This window comes from Hemitrygon akajei, unplaced genomic scaffold (assembly GCF_048418815.1).
Source record: "Hemitrygon akajei unplaced genomic scaffold, sHemAka1.3 Scf000047, whole genome shotgun sequence".
Taxonomy (NCBI): Eukaryota; Metazoa; Chordata; class Chondrichthyes; order Myliobatiformes; family Dasyatidae; genus Hemitrygon; species Hemitrygon akajei.
This window is the reverse complement of record NW_027331933.1, coordinates 1,026,948-1,050,428: the sequence shown is the minus strand read 5'-3', so window position 1 is coordinate 1,050,428 and position 23,481 is coordinate 1,026,948. Positions and strand designations below refer to the sequence as shown.

Genomic DNA, 23,481 nt, shown 5'->3' with positions numbered 1-23,481 from the left:
CTGAAGGTGGAAACTCACGTGGTGGTGAAGAAAGCTTTTGCTATGCTGGCCTTTATAAATCAGAGCATTGAGTATAGGAGTTGTGATGTAATGTTAAAATTGTACAAGGCATTGGTGAGGCCCGATTTGGAGTATTGTGTACAGTTCTGGTCACCAAATTATACGTAAGATGTCAACAGAGTACAGAGGAGATTTATTAGAATGTTACCTGGGTTTCAGCACCCAAGTTACAGAGAAAGGTTGAACAAGTTAGGTATTTATTCTTTGGAGAGTAGAAGTTTGAGGGGGGAACTTGACAGAAGTATTTAAAATTATGATGGATTGATAGAGTTGACGTGGATAGGCTTTTTCCATTGAGTGTACGGGAGATTCAAACAAGAGGACATGAGCTGAGAGTTAAGGGGCAAAAGTTTAGGGGTAACACGAGAGGTAACTTCTTTACTCAGAGAGTGGAAACTCTGTGGAACGAGCTTCCAATGGAAGTGGTAGAGACAGGTTCGATATTGTCATTTTAAAAAAATTGGATAGGTATATGTACAGGAAAGGAATGGAGGGTTATGGGCTGAGTGCAGGTCAGTGGGACTCGGTGAGAGTGAGCGTTCGGCACAGACTAGAAGGGCTGAGATGGCCTGTTTCCATGCTGTAATTGTTATATGGTTTTACCGTGTACGATTCTGGTCTCCATATCTGACAGCGGGGAGTTTTAACACATACGGGGACCAACTGCAACTCAACCCCAGCTGATGCGGGTGTTTCTCCTGTTCAGGTGGCGGTGAGGAAGGTGTTAATCTCGGGTTTGTGTAAATCGAGGACCAGTTGCAGTGGGAAAGGGCCGGGACCGAGCCGGACAGCTGGAGGCTCCGGGCTCTCCAGTCTTGCATCCCTGGATTTAGTTTTGCACTGAGTCGGGATTGCGGTATCAGTTTGCTCTGGTTCCCCAAGCTGGGAGGGTGGACGTGGGTGAAGGGGGCCTGTCTATGTGTCGGTGTGGGGTGAATGGTCAGAAGGGTGTGGGGCCACTGGCGGGACGGAGGGTGGTTGGGGTACTGTGGGTTATCGGAAGTAACATGACCTGGGTGGATGGGCAAGGGGTAAATTAGGTTGTCAACGAGGGTGGATCTGGTCCACTGGATCAGACAGCTCAGCTCGCGTGTCCTTTCAGGAGGCCACAATTCTCTCATCATCTTAATCACTGACTAATCTTCCTGTTAACACTGAGTTTGTTACAGAGCCCCAGGGTCTGGGAATGGCTGGGTGGTAGGAGGCAGAGGGTGATGGTGAGAGGCTGTTTCTTGGACTCAAGTCCCGTGCTTAGTGACGTTTCCTGAGGTTACGCCCATTGCTACTTGTCATCTATGTCAATAATCTGGTTGAGAAAGTACAGGGTATGGGTAGAGAGTTTGCAGCAAGTTCAAACAATTAATCTTTTTGAAAGGCAGTCAGCATAAACACTCCCCTCTCTTTCCCTCTCCCCACTCAGAACTGACCAACAGCTACATCAGAGGATGCAAGATCTTGAACTGAGTAACCACTGTGAGGGAATGGGAGTGGTTTTAAAGGGCTGGGCTGCTGGAAGCACATTACCAGACCTGGAGTGATTGCAACTGGGTCTGACAGAGGCATAACTGGTACTTCTGGGCACATTCAGTCTCACTCCAACCATTTCCTACCTTCCCTTACACAGGTACGTAATGTCTAAAGGACCAGTGTTTGAGTAAACGAGACTCACCAAACTTTCTCCTGACTGAATCAATGGAATCTCCGAGTCAGATGGGTTCTCTCCAGTTGATGCTCTCAATCCTCGGGCTGGTTCACTTGTTGCTGTTCCCTCGTCTTCAGTCGTGGTTTGCCTCCAGTTGGGGTTTTTCTTCAAATAAATCTCTCACCACAGGTCTAACTTTAACCAGAGAGACAATGAAGCACATTAATAATGAAAAGGAGAACTAAACATTTCTGCTTAATGTTACTAAGAACAAAACTCACTGAAATTTAAACACTGAAGGCAGATTTAATGATCTCAGTGAACAATCTTTTATTGTCCCTCACACGTCACAGGATAATATGGGATTAGAAGGAGTCATCATTCAGTCATGGTAAGACATAAGACACAGGAACAGAATTAGGTGATTCGATCCATCTGGTCTGCCCACCATTCAATCACGGCTGATTTTTATTCCAACACCACATTCCTGCCTTCCTCCTGTAACCCTGCAGCTACTTAGCAATCATGAATATATTAATCTCTGTCATAAATATACCCAAATCGCAGCCTCAACCAACCTCTGTGGCAACAAATTCCACAGATCAGACATCTTTTCGCCAAAAAAATTTTCTCATCTTACTTTTTAGGGGAAGCATCTTTATTCTGAGACCGTGCTGTCAGATCACAGACTCCCTGTCTAATGGAAACATCCTCTCCATGTCCACTGTATCCAGGCTTTTCAGCATTCGGTAGGTTTACTTAACCATACATCCCTCCACCACCCCCACCGTCCCTCTGAACTCCATTGAGCACAGGTCCAGAACCATCAAATGCTCCATCGATCATTCCTGAGATTACTTATGTAAACCTTGTTAGCAACAACTGTACTGAGCACATTTCCAAGAATAACAGACAGATTGGTATCAGGATAATTTAAAGGGAAACGTTGTGCTTTCTTTACTGTTCTACTATCACATGTGTTGGCGCGTGGCCAAGTGGTTAAGGCGTTGGTCTAGTGATCTGAAGGTTGCTAGTTCGAGCCTTGGCTGAGGCTACGTGTGTGTCCTTGAGCGATGACACCGGTGCCAAGCTGTATGGGTCCTAATGCCCTTCCCTTGGACAACATCGGTGGCGTGGAGAGGGGTGACTTGCAGAGACTCCAATGGAGGCCTACAAACTATCACAGCCATTTTCATTTCCAGGTTAAGACAGGTCCATGTCATGAAATATAAACCAAGAAATAAAAAGAAACTGGAATTACCAGAAACACTCAGCAGGTAAGGAACAGCTTACAATACAATTCAATGAATAACACTTCATCAGATTGAGTTCAAACATTTTCAGTTTTTAGTGTAGATCTCCAGCACAGCTGCCTGATTTCCACTGTGTGACAGTGAGGGGGGGGAGATTTCCAAACACAGTTTGAACACCAGACTCAGGGTCTATTTCTACTGTTGTAAACACAGAACAGCCCATTTACTCACAGCCTCTTCCTGTGAGGATGGAATGGGAACTCATCCTCTCCTCAGATTGGCAGTCATTGCTTCCAAAGGAACTCCAGAAACAAACATCTGATCCCAGACCAGAAATACTCGATCAACACCTCACAAGCCCAAACAGCTCAATCCGTGGTCCATTTTACCTGGATCAAAAACCGTGATCTCCCAGGACCCAACCTCACAGACTCACACAGCTGAATCTGCCACTCACCGACCCTGAACGTTTCACACATCGGCCCCACATCTCACACTGGGTAGTGCAATCTAGGATTTCACCACAACCAATGTCCAGCTGCTCAAAATTTCTGCTTCATTGCAGGACGAGCATCCAGCCCCATCTGTAGAAGCTCAAATCAAAGTCAAAGCCAGAACACCAGCAGTTCCATTTGCCTGGAATGCCGATCACAGGATTAGAGCCCAAGCACCAACTCTCCCAGTACTCTTTGCTGCCAGTAAAATGCTGCAGTGTGTCAGCCCGTCACTGTTCATAAACTAGCACCTCCACACCAATGCACAACAGAACTGGGACCTGATGACCCTCCGGCATTCCAGCTAACAAAAACCGATTCTGGAAATGACTCACTGAGGCCAAAGGTACAAAAGAACACTTCACAATGAAGACAAGGGTTGGAAGAAAGTTTGCTGATATATAACATTGAGGAGGTGGGATACAAGGCGGACTGAGGATGACCCAGATGGTTGATGTATATCACTGAAGCGGGGTTGGGGGGTGTGAGGAGACTGGACAGAGGTTGAACAAGATGAGCAGATGGACCCAGGTGGGAGAAGGGATCAAGGACAATCACTGATGGTCCTCCAGCAACACATAGGTACTGAATGAATAGTACATACGACTGTACAAAAAAATCTAAAATGACAGAATTAGCAAAAATAACAAGAACATTGCCAGATATACTTTGACCCTCACCAAATTTTTATCAACACACCATAGAAAGCTTCCCATCCGGACACTTTACGCTTTGCATGGTAACTACTCTGCCCGTGACTGCGAGGAACTGGTAAGACCTTTAGATCCAGATCAGCACATCACAGAAACCACTCTCCCCCCTAGACTTCCCAGTCCCTCGGTAAAGCAGGCAGTGAAATCAAAGATCCCCACAACCTGGGACGTTCTCCTTTCTCACCCACCCCAGTCTGGGAGAAGACACAACAGCCATAAAGCTCCAGGACAAATGTGAGGAGCCTCAGGAAACGAGGTGAGTTGGGGGAAGTTAATGGGACTCAGTGGCCAACATCAGATTTCCCAACACAACATGGAGGATGTGTGACCACCCATCTGGAGATTGTGAACATGCACAAAGAGATCGTTATATCTGCAGAAAATGGGAGGGGCAAATGAGATCACGTGACTGGTGGGGTCTAACACCCCAGGCATATTCTCCAGCTTCCCAGCACTCTGTGGAAATAAACAAACTTGCCCCTCACATCTCCTCTCACCTTAAATGTATCAGACATTTCAACCCCCAGGAAAAATACATCGTCTGTCCACTCTATCTATTCCTCTCATAATCTTACAAACATCCATCCAGTCTCACCCCAGCCTGCGCCGCTCTGGAGAAAACAACACAAGTTTGTCCAGCCTCTTGTTATAGCTCATGCCCTCTAATACAGGCAGTGTCCTGGTAAACCTCTTCTGCGCCCTCTCCAAAGCCCCGACATCCTTCCGAGAATGGGGGTGACCAGAACTGTATGAAACACTCCAGATGTGGGCTAACAAGTTTTTCAAAGCTGCAACACAACTTCATGAGTTTTGAACTCAGTGCTTCAACTAATAAAGACAACCGTGCCATTTGCCTTCTTAACCACCCGATCAATCTGTGCAGTCTCTTTCAGGAACTGATGAACTTGGAGTCTAAGATCCCTCTGATCATCAACACTGCTCAGGGTTTTGCATTTAACACTGTACTGTCTCATACATTCAGGGGTGCAGTGCTACCAGAGCTCACCGGAGAGCCGCTCCGACACCTCTGTAAAAAAGTCAAAATAAACAAGCGGGGAATTTAACAGCGGCCGCATATTAAATAGAGGGAATTTTACGGAAGCGGGGGTTGGGAAGAGGGGGTGTTGGCTGGTGGGGAAAATACCATAATAACATTAGGATATTTGATCGTTTTTGGTGAAATCCTGGAGCTGTGACTGTTTTTAATTTAGGTATTTGTGATATTCCTTCTCGCTCGACCCGTTGTCCTTGGAAGCTGGGAAATACCTGCACAGAAGTACGAGCATTTCTCCGCTCTTTCCAATGGGTACCATTGGATTCCAGGAAAGAGCTATATTAAGCAAGGAATGAACACAGAAACCCAAGTTTAAAAGTCAAAAATAATGAAAGAAAAATTCACTGCTCGCTCATCTTCATCCTGATTTTGATGAAATACACAAGCTAATCATCCAAAATCCTCTTCTACACCTGGATAAATTTAGTTTTGCTTTACAAGTCAAATGGAAAAAAAAGACATTTCTCGGCTTTAAGCTGGTTTTACGTCATTTCAACTATCATTAATAGCGGATCAACCCCTTGGCCTCGCTCCACCAACTGTAGCTGATGGGAAAGAGGCTCTTTTTCTCTTTGTGTTGATGGGAAGAAGAATAATTTAGTGAGGCAATGAATGAGACAAAACACATTTCCAAACCTCCCAAATGGTTGCTCTCCTCTCGTTAACATTTATCACTTTCAAAATTCAATATTTTCTATTCATATATTTAGGGGCTATAAGTATAAAAAAAATGAATTGCTTTATTTCTGTTATTTTTATACCTCTGAGGAACACTGCTAAGCGCTGCGGGCCCTGCCGTCTGCTCTAACTCAGTCGTATTAGTGAGGCTACATCTGTAGTGGTCCATGGATTATTCGCTAATCCTAAAGTAATTTTTTCTCACATACAACCCTTTGACTTCTAAGCAAACAAAGTTATTTTACTTGCTTGATAATTATATTCTCTGATAATCAGCTAAGTGCAACCATGCAATACTTTGTCATATTATTAAATTAAGTATTATATGTTTAATTGTACCAGTTATACACTGAAATGTAGTGATAGGCTATAATCTTGTTAATATCTTAGCTATCACTATATTTCTGTGGAGCTCTAGAATTCATATATTTCTTTCATCTTGGTTTACTGCTTGACGTTACAAGAAGCCCTATATATGTCACACCCAATTTGTGTACCTGCTCATTACACGAATGGGGCAAGGAAGTTGTTCAGTACATGAAAGGAGCAGGTACACAAATTGGGTGTCACAAACTAGGGGTGATTGATAAGTTCCTGGCCTAAGGTGGAAGGATTCAATTTTACAAAACCTAGCAATCTTCAATTATCTGAAACAGAAATACCACAAAAGTTATTAGTTTCAAACTTTCTGCATAATCACTCAAAGAGTTGAACTACACGTGCAGGTACCGAGAGCTGTATAACTTCAGGCCGCGAACTTATCAATCAACCAACCTCCTCCCCCCGTACAGCTCCGGCAGCTAAAAAATTGCCACTGCACCCCTGCTCCAGCCGTCCGGTAGAGCTCGGACCCGGCTCTTTCCCAATGCAACCGGCCCACATTTACACAACACCGGGATCATTCCCAACTCACCCCTGCTCGGATTGGAGAACCGCCAAAAAGCGGCAGTCCGCACCGCGCATGCGTTCACAGGCGTTTCTCCGCAGCACCACCGGTGGCCGGAGGTCTGCTAATCGTTGCCGACGGCCGGCGATCCACACAGCGCCACCAGTGCCCGGAGGCCGGAGGGACAACGGAGAGGAAAATCACAAACACGACAAAGTCTGCAGATGCTGGAAATCCAAAGCAACACAAACAAAATGCTGGCCGAACACAGCAGGCCGGGTAGCAACGGGAATGGAAACCGGAATGAAAATGTTTGGACACCGGGAAGTCCCGCTCGGAGCGGATAGTTCAAAGGTTAGTTTATTATTAAAGCAGATATCCATAAACAACTGTGGTTTTTTTCTTCTCCAGAGAACCACGAAACAAGGAAAGAGAATGAAAGTCGTTCACAGAGAAAAATCAAACCTACCCCACCCCCCGGATCAAGAAGTACGGGATCCCAATCTTCAAACCCCAAAAACCACACCTCCCGCACAAAAGGGAACAATAATATCGACACCCGATAAAAACACCCCTACCCCGCACAACTGCGGAGGAGCTGGTGTCACCAGTGTAGAGGTGGCCGCATCGGGAGCAGCGGACACAACGGGCGACCCCGGAAGATTCACAGGTGAAGTGTCGCCTCACCTGGAAGGATGTTTGGACAACGGAGAAAGTTCGGCCGTCCGGCCCTTTCACTGTAACACCCCGAACTCCACATCAAATCCGTCCAAACGAATCTGGGTGAACTTTAATGACCAATAAATATAATTCCTCTCAGCGATCAGCTGTCTGAATGATTCCCTGACTCTGAGAGGAAGGGGTGTCTATGGTCTACACTGTCAGGGTGTTGAGTTTACCAGGAGACAAAGACTGCAGGGACGAGAGGTTTTCTGTTGACTAATACACTGTGTGTGGACCCCGCTGGCAATTCTGGTGTTGTGACCCGAATCGAGACAAACACCACGCTGCCCACTCCACCAACAACACGGCACAGCCGGACACATAACAGGGGACTTTACATCCCACAACACTGGATTCAGTGATGAAACCCGTGATTAATGTTGTTGTCCCACTGAAAAGTCCATTAAGGTGCTTTTAAATACCAGCGCACTCCCACAGGTGACGTCATACAGCTCCCCCTCCCCCACGCGCCTGACGTCACAAACGGGCTCCCGACACCGGGATCTGCCCTCACGTGCGAGGTGTCTTACGTCACCCACGCGCTGCTGTGCTCGAGCTTTATCGGTTTAACGGCTGGGCTAATAATCACGTGACCAGCCCCTCCCCCACCGCTGTCAACAGAGGATTCAGGCGCTGCGTTATTCCCATTGGTGCGAAGCGATGTCAATCACAGGTTACACCCATTCGCGGAGGCGGACAGGCCGAGTGGGCGTTACCCCGCTGAGTTCGTCTCCCGCTCGAGCGCCGACTGCCTCATCAGAGCGGAGAAAACCTCAAAGTAAATGTCCGCTTTCTGATTTATTTCCATTTCCCTCCGAGGGAAGTTGGGGCGTTTGTGAAGCGTCTCCTGCGGCCGGAGTCTGATGTATCGCTGAGAGGTAGGAGGAGACCGCTCGGCCCGTCGGTTTGATGCCGGTTCCCCGGGGAGGGAGGGAGAGGGGGGATTTTATTGAAAGGGTAAAGATGGTGAGAAAGGGGGCGGACAGGATGTTTGTCCCGGTGGGGACAGGAGGGGCTCATCTGTGGAAATGTCTGAACCCACGGTGGTGTCCAGCAGAGGGATTCACCACATTGGGGGGCAAACACCGGCTGAACCAGGGAGGGTTAGGGTTAGGGTTGGAGTCTGATGTATCGCTGAGAGGTAGGAGGAGACCGCTCGGCCCGTCGGTTTGATGCCGGCTCCCCGGGGAGGGGGGATTTTATTGAGAGGGTGAAGATGGTGAGAGAGGGGGCGGACAGGATGTTTGTCCCGGTGGGACAGGAGGGGCTCATCTGTGGAAATGTCTGAACCCACGGTGGTGTCGAGCAGAGGGATTCACCACATTGGGGGCAAACACCGGCAGACTGCTGACCTGCAAGCGGGGCCAGTGATCCGGGCAAAGTGACAATTATTTGTGTTTTGTTGAGATTGTACCTGGAATATGGTGTAAAATCCCGATCCCCATACTAACACGGGTTATAGAGACCAAAGAACAAACTGTCGGAGGGTCGGGCAGGGTGACAATTATTTGTGCTTTGTTGAGATTGTACCTGGAATATGGTGTAAAATCCCGCTCCCCATACTAACACGGGTTATACAGACCAAAGGACAAACTGCCGGAGGGTCGGGCAGGGTGACAATTATTTGTGCTTTGTTGAGATTGTACCTGGAATATGTTGTAAAATCCCGATCCCCATACTAACACGGGTTATACAGACCCAAGAACAAACTGCCGGAGGAACTCAGTGGGTCGGGCAGCATCTGTGGAGGGAAATGGACCGTCAACATTTCGGGCCGAGACCCTCCCTCTGGACTGAGAGTGGACGGGAAATAGTCAGAGAAAAGAGGTGAGGGGTGGGGATGGGGCAAGAGCTGGGGAGCGAGAGGTGGAAGGTGAAAATAGTGACAGGGGTGGGAGGTGAGTGGTTGGGGCAACACGGGGCTGCAGAAGATGGAAATTAATTCCATAGAGGATGAACAAAAAGGTTAGAGAGTATTTGTTATAGAGAGTGCAATGAAGATTCACCAGACTGATCCCTGGAGCAGTGGGGTCATCATATGAAGAAAGATCAAATGTGACAACCCTTTCATTTAGAGGATCGAGGACTGAGAGGTGAACACATTGAAATGCAGAACATCATTACCGGTTGAACCAGGGATCCCAGTCTCTGAAACAGGGATGGACTGTCCGGGACTGTGATGAGGGGAAATGTCTTCACTCCGAGGGTGATGAATGTCTTTAAATCCCCACCACAGAGGGCGGTGAAGACTCAGTGATCGTTCTCAGGTAAAACAGAGGGCGGCAGATGTGTGGAGACCGAAGGGATCGAGGAAATGAGGATCGGACAGAAACATGTGGCTGAGATGGGAGAGCATCCGCCACCTTGCTGATGGTTAGAGGGGCTGAATGGCCTCCTCCTGTGGCTTCTCGCCTGATGTTTCAGTGTTCCTGTCCAGCAAGGCTCTGGAGGAATGTGAATAGAAATTAGTGTTTATAAACACAGAGCTGATTTAAATGAAACGTGAACATTTCCTGTTTGGGTCTGAATTATGTTTTGGACCGGGATGGGAATCGAGCCCGTGACTCTGTGACCTGGGGGTGGAGGGAAAGGGATCAGGGAAGATATGGTGTGGAAAAATAATCATGTATCTGGTGTAAATATGGAATAATGTGGGGAATGCGGCGGATGGGTCGGGCAGTGTGTGAGGGGCGAGGAGCAGAGTCACCGGTTCAGGAGGGAGACCCTCCACCCGTCACCTGATCCCGTTTCCCGTTCGTGTTTTTCTGCAGATCTGCAGCATCTGCGGGTCACTGCTCTACGTGTACGTGTAGCTTCATCTTTCCCCGTTCAGACAAGGCAGTGAGATCCGGATCTGCCACGTCCTCTCATTGTGGGTGGACAATGTTTTTTTCTCTGCAATAGTTTCTGTTGTTTCATTCCACTGTTTTGAGGCGCTGAAGTGCAGCCGATGTTTCTGGGTGTCTGACCCATTTATGTGAGAATTTAGCCTTTTCTATTTCTCTGAGCTTCTCATAAATGTGTAAAGTTCAATTCAGCTTCACCTCAGAATTTCCAAAGCAACAACCCAGTCAGTCAAATTGCTCCACAAAATTAAAATAGGTTATTACAATTTTTTTCTATTTTTGTACTATATATATGTATATTCTTATTTTAAATCACAATTGTTAAAAACTATTGTTATGAAATAGGTTCTACTGCTACTGCAAGGACAACAAATTTCATGTCATATGCCGGTGCTATTAAACCTGATTCCTGGAGCAAAAGGAAAAACCTTGTATTCATACAACCCAGATGGTGTCACAAATGCAGAAATTTCTCTACCTCTGTCCGTCAATGGAACACACCAATACCCTTTCAACAGATTAATCTTTGTAAGAAATTAGCTTTTCCAGCCTTATCGATGCAATGATCCACTCTAGGGATAGGATAGGCATCTGTTTTTATTACTGCATTTACCTTTCTATGATCAGTGCAAAATCTAACATGACCATCAGGTTTGGGCACAATAATGCAGGGTGACTCCAATCTCATTTTGACGGCCTAATAATACCATTCTCCAGCATATACTCAATTCCCTGGTCAGCCAATTTACACTTTTCTACGTTCATGCAATATGGGTGTTGTTTAATCAGTTTGGCTTGACCAACGTCTACATCATGTACTGCAACCGTGGTTTGCTTGGGGACATCGGGAAATAAATCTTTAAACTTCAGAATTAATTCCTTCAGCTGTTGTTGTTGCTTTGGCTGCAGATGAGACAACTTGTTAGCAGTGTTTTCTGGAACAACCGAGTTCATTGGCCTAACTGGGACCATGTTTGGCTTGTGAAAAGTCTCAGATGAGTCAATAGTTTCATTCTCAGGGTTGCCAGTTTCATTTGTTTTGACAACAACACACACAGATGGTACCTGCCTGTCAAAAAAGGCTTTATCATATTTATGTGTACCACCTGTGTTAGTTCAAGTCAGCTGGGTGTTTTACTAACATAATTCACATCATTATTTTGGGAGACTATTTCATACGGTCTATTGAATTTCGCCTGAAGTGGATTTGTCAACATAAGGCAAGCAGCTTATCTCCCACCTGGTATTTTCATTCGCAAGCCCGCTTATCAAACCAACACTTCATTTTGTCCTGAGAAATCTTTAAGTTTTGTCTCGCTAGACTACAGGCTTGGTGTAGTTTATTATTGAACTTCAAATCATAGTCTAACGAGTTAACATCAATCCACCATTCCTTTTAACAAGGTCAAAGGTCACTCTGCCACCAAATACAAGTTCAAATGGAGTAAAGCCCAGTGATTCCTGTACTGACTCTCTTTCTGTGGACAAAAGCAAATGTATCCATCCCAGTCTTTTCCATTTTCAACACAATATGTCTTAATCATTGTTTTGAGGGTAGAATGAAATCTTTCTAAAGCCCCTTGTGGTTCTGTATGGTACGCAGATGATGCAATTTGTTTTGCTCCCAGTTCAGAAACTACCTGCTGGAATAATCCAGATGTAAAATTACATCCTTGATCAGACTGGATTTCTTTAGGCAAATCGAATAATGTGAAAATCTTGGTAAGAGCCTTCGCCACAGTTTTAGCTTTAATATTTCTGAGAGGTATTGCCTCTGGGAATCTGGATGCAGTACACATAATAGTTAGCAGATACTGATGGCCAGCTTTAGGCTTTGGCAATGGGCCAACACAATCCACTATAACTTTGGAAAAGGGTTCACCGAATGCAGGTATAGTCCACTGGGGTGAGCTCATTCGGTTTACCCACAACTTGACAAGTGCTTTTGGAAACTCTTATTCAGGGTAAACATAACTTCATGAGTTAAAGCAAACTGATCTGCTAATCTAGCAGATTCCTGCATAGTGGCAGCATCATTTCCATCTAGATACGTCTTTATGTCATCAGGGACGCACTTTTTGAATTCTTCAATTAAAACCAACTCTTTCAAGCGGTTAAAATCAGCATTTACATGTTCAGATGTGCACCAACCGTCAAAACACACAAATTTCTCATAAGCAAATTCCGTATGTCTGGTTCACAGATTTCTTCAAATGTCTAAACTTTTACCTGTATGCTTCTGGGACCAACTCATAAGCTTTGAGCACAGTCTGTTTCACTATGTCATAATGTGTGGTGCGTGACCATGTGGTTAAGGTGTTGAACTAGCGATCTGAAAGTCATAAGTTCGAGCCTCAGCCGAGGCAGCGTGTGTGTCCTTGAGCAAAGCACTGAACCACACACTGCTCCTGCACGTTTATAGTCCAGTGGTGATGATTGGGGCAGCATAAATAAATAAATAATAAGCTGCTTCAGGAACTGTCAAAGCAGAATAGGCTTGCTGAGCCTTCCCCTTAATTACACTTTGTAAGAGAATTTTCTTTCTGCTTTTCTGCCTCTCCAGCCTGAAACTGCCTCTGCCTTTCCGGAGCCTCCATCTTTAAGTTTTCTAACTTGTACTGGAGCTCAAGCTCACGAGGTTTACTTTCAGGAAACACCTCGAACTCCTCCACTTTAAACACACCGTCGGATACATAATGTTCAGCTATTATCCTCTGCATCTGTACCCTCCGCATTGTCAATTTCACCTTAGCAAGTATTAACGTTTTAGCAATACTCAATAACTCAATCCTTCTGGTGTCCTCTAATGCCTGAGAGGTTCACACTTCCAGATATCTATCAACATCCATTGCTGCTGGTTTTCCACACACAGATAAATCAAAAGGGATTTCCCCAATGAAATCGATAATAAATCAATCCTTAAATTTGTTCATATCCCAGATGCAGGCCCCATTTTGTTACAAACCGTAACGCTTTAGAAATGAACCAGCAGCAACAGACTACCCCCAGTGGCCACACATTTTAATTCCATGTCCCATTCCCATTCTGATATGTCTATCCACGGCCTCCTCTACTGTCAAAATTAATCCAAACTCAGGTTGGAGGAACAACACCTTATATACCGGCTGGGTAGCCTCCAACCTGATGGGATGAAAATTGACTTCTCTAACTTCCGTTAATGCCCGTCTTCCCCTTCTTACCCCATCACTGACATATTTAATTTTTTGCATGTTTTCCATGTCCCTCTGGTGCTTCCCCCCCACCTTTCTTTCTCCCGAGGCCTCCTGTCCAATGATCCTTTCCCTTCTCCAGCGCTGTATCACTTTTGCCAATCACCTTTCCAGCTCTTAGCTTCATCCCACCACCTCCGGTCTTCTCCTATCATTTCGCATTTCACCCTCCCCCCACTACTTTCAAATCTCTTAGTATCTTTCCGTTCAGTTAGTCCTGATGAAGGGTCTCAGCCTGAAACGTCGGCAGTTCTCCTTATAGATGTTGCCTGGCCTGCTGTGTTCCACAAGCATTTTGTGTGTGTTGTTTGAATTTCCAGCATCTGTAGATTTCCTCGTCAGTGTTATGTGTATAAATATAACTCCCAAACTATTGAGCTCAGGGGAAAAAAGGCTTGGAGTCTTGAGATGGTAAAGTATGAAAGTTCAGTTCAACCACAGAATAGGTGATGAGAGAGAGATAATTGTAATCCAGGGTAAATGTTGAGAGAAGGCAATTATGTCGTATTCCACAGGTTCCATGGTGGTAAAACGAGCCCAACAGTCGCTGTAGATTTTATCTGTCATCCTTCCAAATCCACATACTAATAATCACCCGAAGTGACTTGTCATAATTGGTATCGTCTTAATGAATTACCACACCACAGCCAGGCAAGGGTTAACACATAAGTGGTCTCCACAGGATGCGCCAAATCAGATCCACTCCTATGGATCCAATGAGGTGACAACCACACATTCGATGTACGGTGAATCGATAATTAGCCCACCCTTGTGGGCAAAGGAAAGTTCCAAACAGTGACCCTTGGCCACTAGTTCCCTGGTTTCGATTCTTCCATTTTTCCTCCTTCGTCTCTGTCTGACTCTGAGTGTCTGTGTCCTCGGTTAAAACTAAACAAACTGCACGCGATGTAAACAAGCTGCAAGTCAGACTGATTTGCCTTCTTAATCTCTCTCTCTCGCTCTCTCTCTTAAAATGACAGTCCACAGCAAACAAAACCCAGGGATTCAAAACAATGGCCACTCCCCATTGTGAGCTGACAGGTGTGCCAGCAGGTGGGATGACTGAGTGAATCCTTTCCCACATTCTCAGCAGGTGAACGGCCTCTCTCTAGTGTGAACTCGTTGATGACCCTGTAGGGTGAATGACTGAGTGAATCCTTTCCCACAGACTGAGCAGGTGAACGGCCTCTCCCCAGTGTGAACTCGCTGATGTACCAGAAGGGTACATGACTGAGTGAATCCCTTCCCACAGACTGAGCAGGTGAACGGCTTCTCCCCAGTGTGAACTCGCTGGTGTCTCTGTAGGGTGGATAAATGAGTGAAGCTCTTCCCACAGACAGAGCAGGTGAACGGCTTCTCCCCAGTGTGAACTTGCTGATGTACCAGTAGGGTAGATGACTGACTGAATCCCTTCCCACAGACTGAGCAGGTGAATGGCCTCTCCCCAGTGTGAACTTGCTGATGATTCCATAGGGTGGATAAATGAGTGAAGCTCTTCCCACAGACTGAGCAGGTGAACGGCTTCTCCATAGTGTGAACTTGCTGATGTACCAGTAGGGTAGATGACAGAGTGAATCCCTTCCCACAGACTGAGCAGGTGAACGGCCTCTCCCCAGTGTGAACTCGCTGATGTGCCAGTAGGGTAGATGACAGAGTGAATCCCTTCCCACAGACTGAGCAGGTGAACGGCTTCTCCCCAGTGTGAACTTGCTGATGTACCAGTAGGGTAGATGACTGAGTGAATCCCTTCCCACAGACTGAGCAGGTGAACGGCTTCTCCCCAGTGTGAACTCGCTGATGTACCAGTAGGGTAGATGACAGAGTGAATCCCTTCCCACAGACTGAGCAGGTGAATGGCCTCTCCCCAGTATGAACTTGCTGATGTACCAGTAGGGTAGATGACTGTGTGAATCCCTTCCCACAGACTGAGCAGGTGAACGGCTTCTCCCCAGTGTGAACTCGCTGATGTACCAGTAGGGTACATGACCGAGTGAATCCTTTCCCACAGACTGAGCAGGTGAATGGCTTCTCCCCAGTGTGAACTCGCTGATGTCTCTGTAGGCTGAATAAATTAGTGAATCTCTGCCCACAGACTGAGCAGGTGAACGGCTTCTCCCCAGTGTGAACTCGCTGATGTACCATTAGGGTAGATGACAGAGTGAATCCTTTCCCACAGACTGAGCAGGTGAACGGCTTCTCCCCAGTGTGAACTTGCTGGTGTCTCTGTAGGTTGGATGACTGAGTGAATCTCTTCCCACAGACTGAGCAGGTGAATGGCCTCTCCCCTGTATGAGCTTGCTGATGTCTCTGTAGGTTGCCTGAGTGAGTGAATCCCTTCCCACATTCTGAGCAGGTGAACGGCTTCTCCCCAGTGTGAACTCGCTGATGACTCTGTAGGTTGGATGACTGAGTGAATCCCTTCCCACATTCTGAGCAGGTGAATGGCTGCTCCCTTGTGTGAACTCGCTGGTGAGCCATTAGGTCAGATGACTGTGTGAATCCTTTCCCAGAAATTCAACAGATGACCAGCCTCTGCCCAGTGTGGTGTGAACTGATTGGTGTGTCCACAGGTGGGAAGACCGACTGAACCCCTTCTCACACACAGAACATGTGAATGGCCTTGCCCAGTGTGAACTTGCTGATGTACCTTCAATTGTGATAACCGAGAGAATCCATTCCCACTGTCTGAGCAGGTGAAAGGCCTTTCTCCTGTGTAAATTACAGGCGTGCCAGTTGGTCAAATGACTGAGTGAATCCCTCCCCACAGTCTGAGCAGGAAGGATGGTCAATTGGATCCCTTGCTCCACTTCTTAAATATCTCGACAGAGACAACAAAACTGCTGTGCCGTGTTTGAGCGTCCTGGAGACGAATTCCTTCTCATTTTTAACCTGTAAAAAGATTTACAAAATCCATCAATGTGTGTAGGACAACATTTCAGATGAGATTACTTGAGTTACCAAGGTTTGATCTGGTATCACACTGTTACAGTGAGGTTCAACCCAAGTTGGACAGAGAAATCATCTCCTGACTGGGCAGAGTGCTGGTATCTGGAATGACCATCAATTCCCTGATGCTCTTCCTGTTTCTATAAGAATGGGGCATTTCTGCCATCTCCAATCTATGCCTTGGCTCAGTTTGACTCTCTCCATTGGTATTATTCCCTGTTCCTGCTGAGCTGCATGGGTTCCTCGCCCCACAGTAACTGAAACAGTCGCACACAAATAGTTTTTCTTGACGTGCAGCTGGGATTTTCTTTTATGTATTATTAACTTAAAGTGCCACAGCTTTAACGCCATATAAAACATTCCTGCTGAAATGACTGGTTGGTTCACACAGCTGTCAAAAGGGGTTAGAGTGAATTTTTGTATTATTTCAGGTTCTTGTCACAATCATAGAAAATTTCAACACAGAAACAGGCCCTTTGGGCCATCTGGTTTGTGCTGAACTATTTAAACAGCCCACTCCCACACCTCTACCATCCAGGTACCAACATAAACCTCTTAAATGTTGAAATCGAGCTCGTATGCACCACTTGTGCTGGCTGCTCATTCCACAGCCGGATAACCATCTGTGTGAAGAAGTTTCCCTCATGTTCCCCTTAACATTTCACCTTTCACCCTTAACCCATGGCCTCTGGTTGTCGTACCCCCCAATCTTCATGGAAAAAGCCAGCTTGCATTAACACTATCTGTGCTTCTCTATCACAATCAAATCTCGCCTCAATCTTCTGCATTCCAAGGAATAAAGTCCTGATTTGTTCAATCTTTCCTTATAACCCAAGCCCTCTAGACATGGCAACATCCTTGTGAATTTTCTCTGAAATCTCTGAACTTCTTTTACATCTTTCCTGTAGGTAGGTGACCAAAACTGCATAGAATTCTCCAAATTAGGCCTCACCAATGTCTTCTAGAAGTCAACATAACATCCATCTATTGTTATCAGTACTTTGGTTCATGAAGGGCAAAGGGCTGAAATCATTCTTTCCATCCCTATCTACCTGTGATACCACTTTCAGTGAATTAAGGACTTGTATTCCCAGGTCCCTTTCTTCCACAAAACTCCTCCATGCCCAACCAGTCACTGTGAAAGGCCTCCCTTGGTAGATCATACCAAAGTGCAACAACTCACACTGGTCTGCATTAAATTCCATTTTCCATTTCTAAAACCATTTTCCCACCTGGTCCCGATCACACTGCAAGCCATGATAGTCTTCTCGCAGTCCACTAAACCCCCAGTCTTGTTGTTATCCACAAATTTGCTGATCCAGTTAACCACACTATCATCCAGATTACTGATATACATGACAAACAACAACAGATCCAGCACTGATCCCTGTGGCAACCACTAGACACCCCCCTCCAGTCAGAGAGGCAACCATCTGCTACCACACTCTGGCTTCTCCCAAAGACAGTGTCTCATCTGATTTACTGTCTCATCTTGAATGCTGAGTGACTGAACCTTCTTGACCAACCTCCCATATGAGACTTTGTCAAGTGCCTTGCTATAGTCCATGTAGACAACATTCACTGCCTTGCCTTCATCCACTTTCCTGATAACTTCCTTGAGAGACTCTATAAGATTGGCCAGAGCCATGCTGTCTATCCTTTATCAGTCTACAACTATCCAAATACTTACAGTATATATCGGGTTCCTGCACACACATTCCAATAACTTTCCCAGTTCTGATGTCAAGCTCACCAACGTATAATTTCCTAGTTTATTTTTACAGCCTTTCTTGAACAGCAGAACAACATTGTCTGTCCTCCAATCCTCCAGTACCTCAACTGTCACTAAGGATGATTTAAATATCTGTGCTTAGGCCCCAATAATTTCTGCACTTGTTTTCCGCAGGGTCCCAGTGAACAACTTGTCAGGCCCTGGGGATTGATCCACACTGATTTGCCTCAAGACAGCAAACACCTCCACCTCTGTAATCGGTACAGGGTCCATGAAGTTGATGCGGCTTTGCCTCACTTCTATAGACTCTGTGTTCATAGCTTGAGTAAATACGGATGCAAAAAATATCTCCCCAAGTCTATGTTATCCCTTCATATGGATTACCATTCTGATCTTCCAGAGGATTAATTTTTTCTCTTGGAATCTTTTTGCTCTTAACATATCTGCAGAATCCCTAAGGATTCTCCTTCACCTTGTCTGCTGGGGCAACCTCATGCCTTCTTTTATTTCGTTCATAAGTGTTCACTGGAATTTCCTGTATTTCATAAGTACCCCATTTGTTCCTATCTGCCTGTACCTGGTACGCACCTCCTTTTTTTTGATCTGGGAGAGGAAAGCCAAGGGGGTGATAGTGCTGCATGCTGGGAGGTGGGGGTAAGGAGGGTTAAGCTAAAGTTGCAGGGGGAATGGGAGCCTGAATAACAGAACAGATAGTGGAGAGGTTGTGGAGACAGATGTTGTTCAGTCCTCAGACAAAGTCAGGAATGAAAAAGTTGAGCATGGTGCAGTGAATATGCTGAGCCCTGTATATTTCAATACAAGGAGCAGCGTAGGAAAGGTGGATGTGGGGGACATCACGTGATGACGTAGGATCGAGACGCAGGGACCCAGCTCTCCCGTAAAAAGTTAATAAATTAATGTTTAAATGAAGAAAAGTTAGTCAATACTTTTTAAAAGTTACTTATAAACGTCTCCGGACTGTGTCAAGCTATGCCTCAAGGAAGGAAGATGAAGAAAACTAATACCGGGAAGACTACGCAAGTTGGAACAAGAACAAGGCCTACGTCTACCGAGGAACCGCGATCTCAGGTACATTATATCACCGGTGATACGGAACAGGAGATGGTGGCAACACCGGCCACTTCCAAAGGAAAAAAACATCGTGAACTGCGCAAACGCGAAGGATGGAGCATGCGCAAACGGGAGCAAAAAGAACTACAAAGCCCAGCTACCACTGCAACTGAAAGTGATAGCGAATCGGAGGGAGAATCAAATCTCTCGGAAGGATCAGCTGAAGGAGGTAAAAGTCCTTCTAGAAATATAGAAAAGACTTTGAGGCAAATAATGCGTAAATTAGACACATTAAAAGTAATTAAAAATAATCAAAAAATACTCGAAAAAAAAAATTACCAATATGGAGGCTATGCTTGATAAAATGACAAAGAGACAGGAAAAAATGGAAAAAAGAATTACGGACTTGGAAACTACAACGGAAGACATGGTTGAAAGAATGGACAAAATGGAAAAGGAAAATACTGCTTGGACATCAGAAAGAAAACAATTTATGGAAAAAATTGATAAGCTTGAAAATCTCAGTAGACGAAATAATATTAAAATTGTTGGACTTAAAGAAGATATAGAAGGAGAAGATCCAATAATTTTTTTTCAAAAATGGATTCCTGAAAAATTGGAAATGGAAAGAGAAACTCCAATTGAGATTGAAAGGGTGCATAGATCTTTAAGGTCAAGACCTCGAGCTGATCAAAACCCTCGATCAATTTTGATAAAATGCTTACGATACCAAGACAAAGAAAAGATCCTGAAGGCCGCTGCCCAAAGTGCCAAAAATAGAAACGGGCCACTGATGATAGCAGGGAAACCAATTCTTTTTTATCCGGATATAAGTCACAACCTGTTGAAGAGAAAGAAGGAATTTAACCCAGCGAAAAAAGCCTTATGGGAAAAGGGTTATAAATTTACAATGCGTCATCCAGCAACACTGATAATTTTTTTGGAGGACGGAAAAAATTTTTTTTCCGATTATCGAAAAGCGGAGGAGTTTGTACAAGAACTTCCATCTATTCGCTAATTACACATAGAGGCTTCCAAACGTAATGGATTAAAGATGAAGATAGACCCAAGGAACAGAAGTGATGGACATTTATGGATATTACAGAAGAGAAAAGCAAAATTTTAGAAATACTAAATGAGAACAGTATTTTTTTTTCTCTTCTTATATATATACTTTTTTATGTTGCGGGGGAGCTGGGAGGCTGTGGATCGGTTACTGCGGGATTCACGTGTGTAATCATGGCGGTTGCCATGACCCGTACAGCAGAGGGGGGTAATGTTGTGTCTTTTTTCCACAACATTAGTAGGGGGGTATTTTTTTTTTCCTTTATATTTTAATTTTTTTCTATCTTTTTGCCTGGATGATTGGTGGGGACACACATAGCAACATGGAGACTTTTATAAAGATTTCCCAGGATACCACGAAAGTGGAAAGATTAGGTATTATTATAGATTGAAAAGAAAAAGAATTTTAACATATATTTTTTTAAAAAATGAGAACTCCGTGGAGCATGTGGGGATCTTCCAACATCCAGGCATCCCCTTTTTTTTCTCTTTCTGATTTTTTTTAATAGGGATGTTAGGGGGAGGGGTTAAGGGGAGGGGGGCTGGGTAACACTTTTTTTTTTCCACGCACATTTATTCTGTAACTATTTGAAAACAATAAAAAAAGTTTAAAAAAAAAAGGAAAGGTGGATGTGTTCAGGGCATGGATCAACACCTGGAATCAACACTAGGATCTGGCAACTGTGGATTGGGACAGGCTGTTTTATGGCAAAGGTGTGCTTGGTAAATGGGAGGCCTTCAAAGCAACATTTTGAAAGTAGCAAGCGGGTATGTCAGAATAAAAGGTAAAGATAGAAACTGCAGGGAAACTTGGATTGCAAGAGATATTGAGACCCTGGTAAAGCACAAAATGGATTTGCATAACAGGGATAGGCAGTCAGTTTCTTATGGAGTATAAGAAATGCAAGAGAACACATAAGAAATAAATCAAGATGGCTAACAGATGGCATGAGGTTGCTGTCACAGAAAAGGTGAAGGATAATCCTCAGGGATTCTAGTGATAGATTAAGAGCAAAAGGATTGCAAGGCACAAAGTTGGTCCTCTGGAAGACCGGAATGGCAATCCACGTGTGGAACCAAAGCAGATGAGGGAGATCTTAAATATTTTTCCATTTCTATTTACTCAGGAGATGGACAAAGAGTCTATGGGAGTGTGGAAAAGTGGCATTAACCATTTCAACCCTGGGGGAAAAAAACACTCCTCTGGCCACTCACACGCTCAATACACCTCATTTTATACACCAAAAAATGTCTCTAAATATAAACAAGGAAATTATACATTGCACAATCTACTTTCAATGATTCAGTACATTTACACGGACAGGTGTGTAAAAAGGGCCCAAAGAATATCAGGGACAAACAGGCCCAATTCAGCACAACCACAAACTGTTCCTGCTGCTACCATCCAGGAAACGGTACCACAGCAAAAGGACCAACAAGCTCCAGGACATCATCTTCTACCAGGCCCTCAGACTGATTAATTCATGCTGATACAATTGCATTTTGATGTTATATTGACTGTCCTATGTACAGACTATCTATTATAAATTACTATAAATTACACATTGCACATTTAGATGATGTAAGGTAAATATTTCTACTCCTCATGTTTATGAAGTATGTATCTAATAAAGTCAATTCAATTCACCGTCTCCACTATCTGTTCTGTCATTCTGGCTCCCATTCCCCCTACAACTTATTTTAACCACATCACCCCCTCCCCTGCTCACTACCACTAGCAAGACTTACCACTAGGATATTCATCCCCTCTTGTTCTGTTCCTCTAACTAACGAATCCCCGATCAGCCTTTTGACTTTCCTCTGCCAGGTAATTCCCGCACAGATGCCTTGTGCAGGAAGGCACAGAGTCGACTGTACTTCCTTAGAAGGTTGGCGTCATTCAATGTCTGCAGTGAGATGCTGATGATGTTCTATAGGTCAGTTGTTGAGAGCGCCCTCTTCTTTGTGGTGGCGTGTTGGGGAGGAAGCATTAAGAAGAAGGACGCCTCACGTCTTAATAAGCTGATAAGGAAGGCGGGCTCTGTCGTGGGCAAAGTACTGGAGAGTTTAACATCGGTAGCTGAGCGAAGGGCGCTGAGTAGGCTACGGTCAATTATGGAAAACCCTGAACATCCTCTACATAGCACCATCCAGAGACAGAGAAGCAGTTTCAGCGACAGGTTACTGTCGATGCAATGCTCCTCAGACAGGATGAAGAGGTCAATACTCCCCAATGCCATTAGGCTTTACAATTCAACTGCCAGGACTTAAGAACTTTTTTTTTTTTTTTTAAAGCTATTATTAATGCTTTTTGAGTTAGTGATTTAGATGCATATCATATTATTACTGAGTTAAGTATTGTATGTAAGGAGTTTTTGCTACAACAAGTGTATGGGACATTGGAAAAAATGTTGAATTTCCCCATGGGGATGAATAAAGTATCTATCTATCTATCTATCTAACAGCTTCTAAAGTGGTCCACCTGTTGTTGTGTGAAATGGCCACAAGAGTCCTCTGCGATGGATATTTAACCTCATTCCCCCTCTTGATTCTCACACAGTTTCCTGTGTCCTGCACCTTGGGAGTAACTCACCTCTCTTCATGTCATATCTATCACCCCCTCCAACTGCTGGATGATCTGGAATTCACCCATTTCAAGTTGCAGCTCATTGAAGTGCAGGGTTGGTTACAAGCTGTAGCTGGATGCACATCTTGTAGGTGAGGGCATCAGGGACACTGGAGGTCTCCCCTCCTTCCCTCCAATACCCCTCTAATTTGTAATAACCAGTGTGCAGATAAATTTTGTACTGTGTATTTTTTACCCAGTGACAAGATGTGCACAGTGAATTTTATATAGAGAGGTATTCATTTTCACAGCTGGCAAATCACTGTCAATAGGAACTTACATCTCCTCTGGGTTTGATCGAGTTCATCTGCACTCTCACACAACCTATGTAGCAGGTCTGTAACAGGAAATGGGGAATTTTCTCACCAAAGCTTTTGCACATTGTCCATATGTGGTTTGCTTGCTAAATTACGCTTTAAAAAGTCAGATTTCCAAATATCACTCCAATTCTTCCCACTTGCA

At 44.9% G+C, this 23,481-nt stretch overlaps 2 protein-coding genes across 6 annotated transcripts in view; one reads left to right on the top strand and one right to left on the bottom strand.

Annotated features, from left to right (window-relative positions):
- Positions 1-23,481, top strand: part of LOC140720786 (uncharacterized) — a 99,824-nt gene that overhangs the window by 42,032 nt on the left and 34,311 nt on the right. The window contains exon 5 of the mRNA XM_073035631.1: positions 17,370-17,385. Within this exon, the coding sequence (XP_072891732.1) occupies positions 17,370-17,385 (16 nt within the window). The remainder of the gene's footprint in view (positions 1-17,369; positions 17,386-23,481) is intronic.
- LOC140720783 (uncharacterized) overlaps positions 1-23,481 on the bottom strand; it is a 421,256-nt gene that overhangs the window by 380,212 nt on the left and 17,563 nt on the right. For 3 of the 5 annotated variants that reach the window (XR_012097258.1, XM_073035626.1, XM_073035627.1), the window contains exon 3: positions 1,730-1,897. Coding sequence is in view for 1 of the 5 variants with exons in the window: in XM_073035629.1 (XP_072891730.1) it covers positions 14,666-16,057 (1,392 nt within the window). In the remaining 4 variants the exon portion in view is untranslated. Of the gene's footprint in view, positions 1-1,729; positions 1,898-13,564; positions 16,469-23,481 lie in introns of those variants that run through there. The other 2 variants (XM_073035628.1, XM_073035629.1) reach the window with 2 other exon arrangements.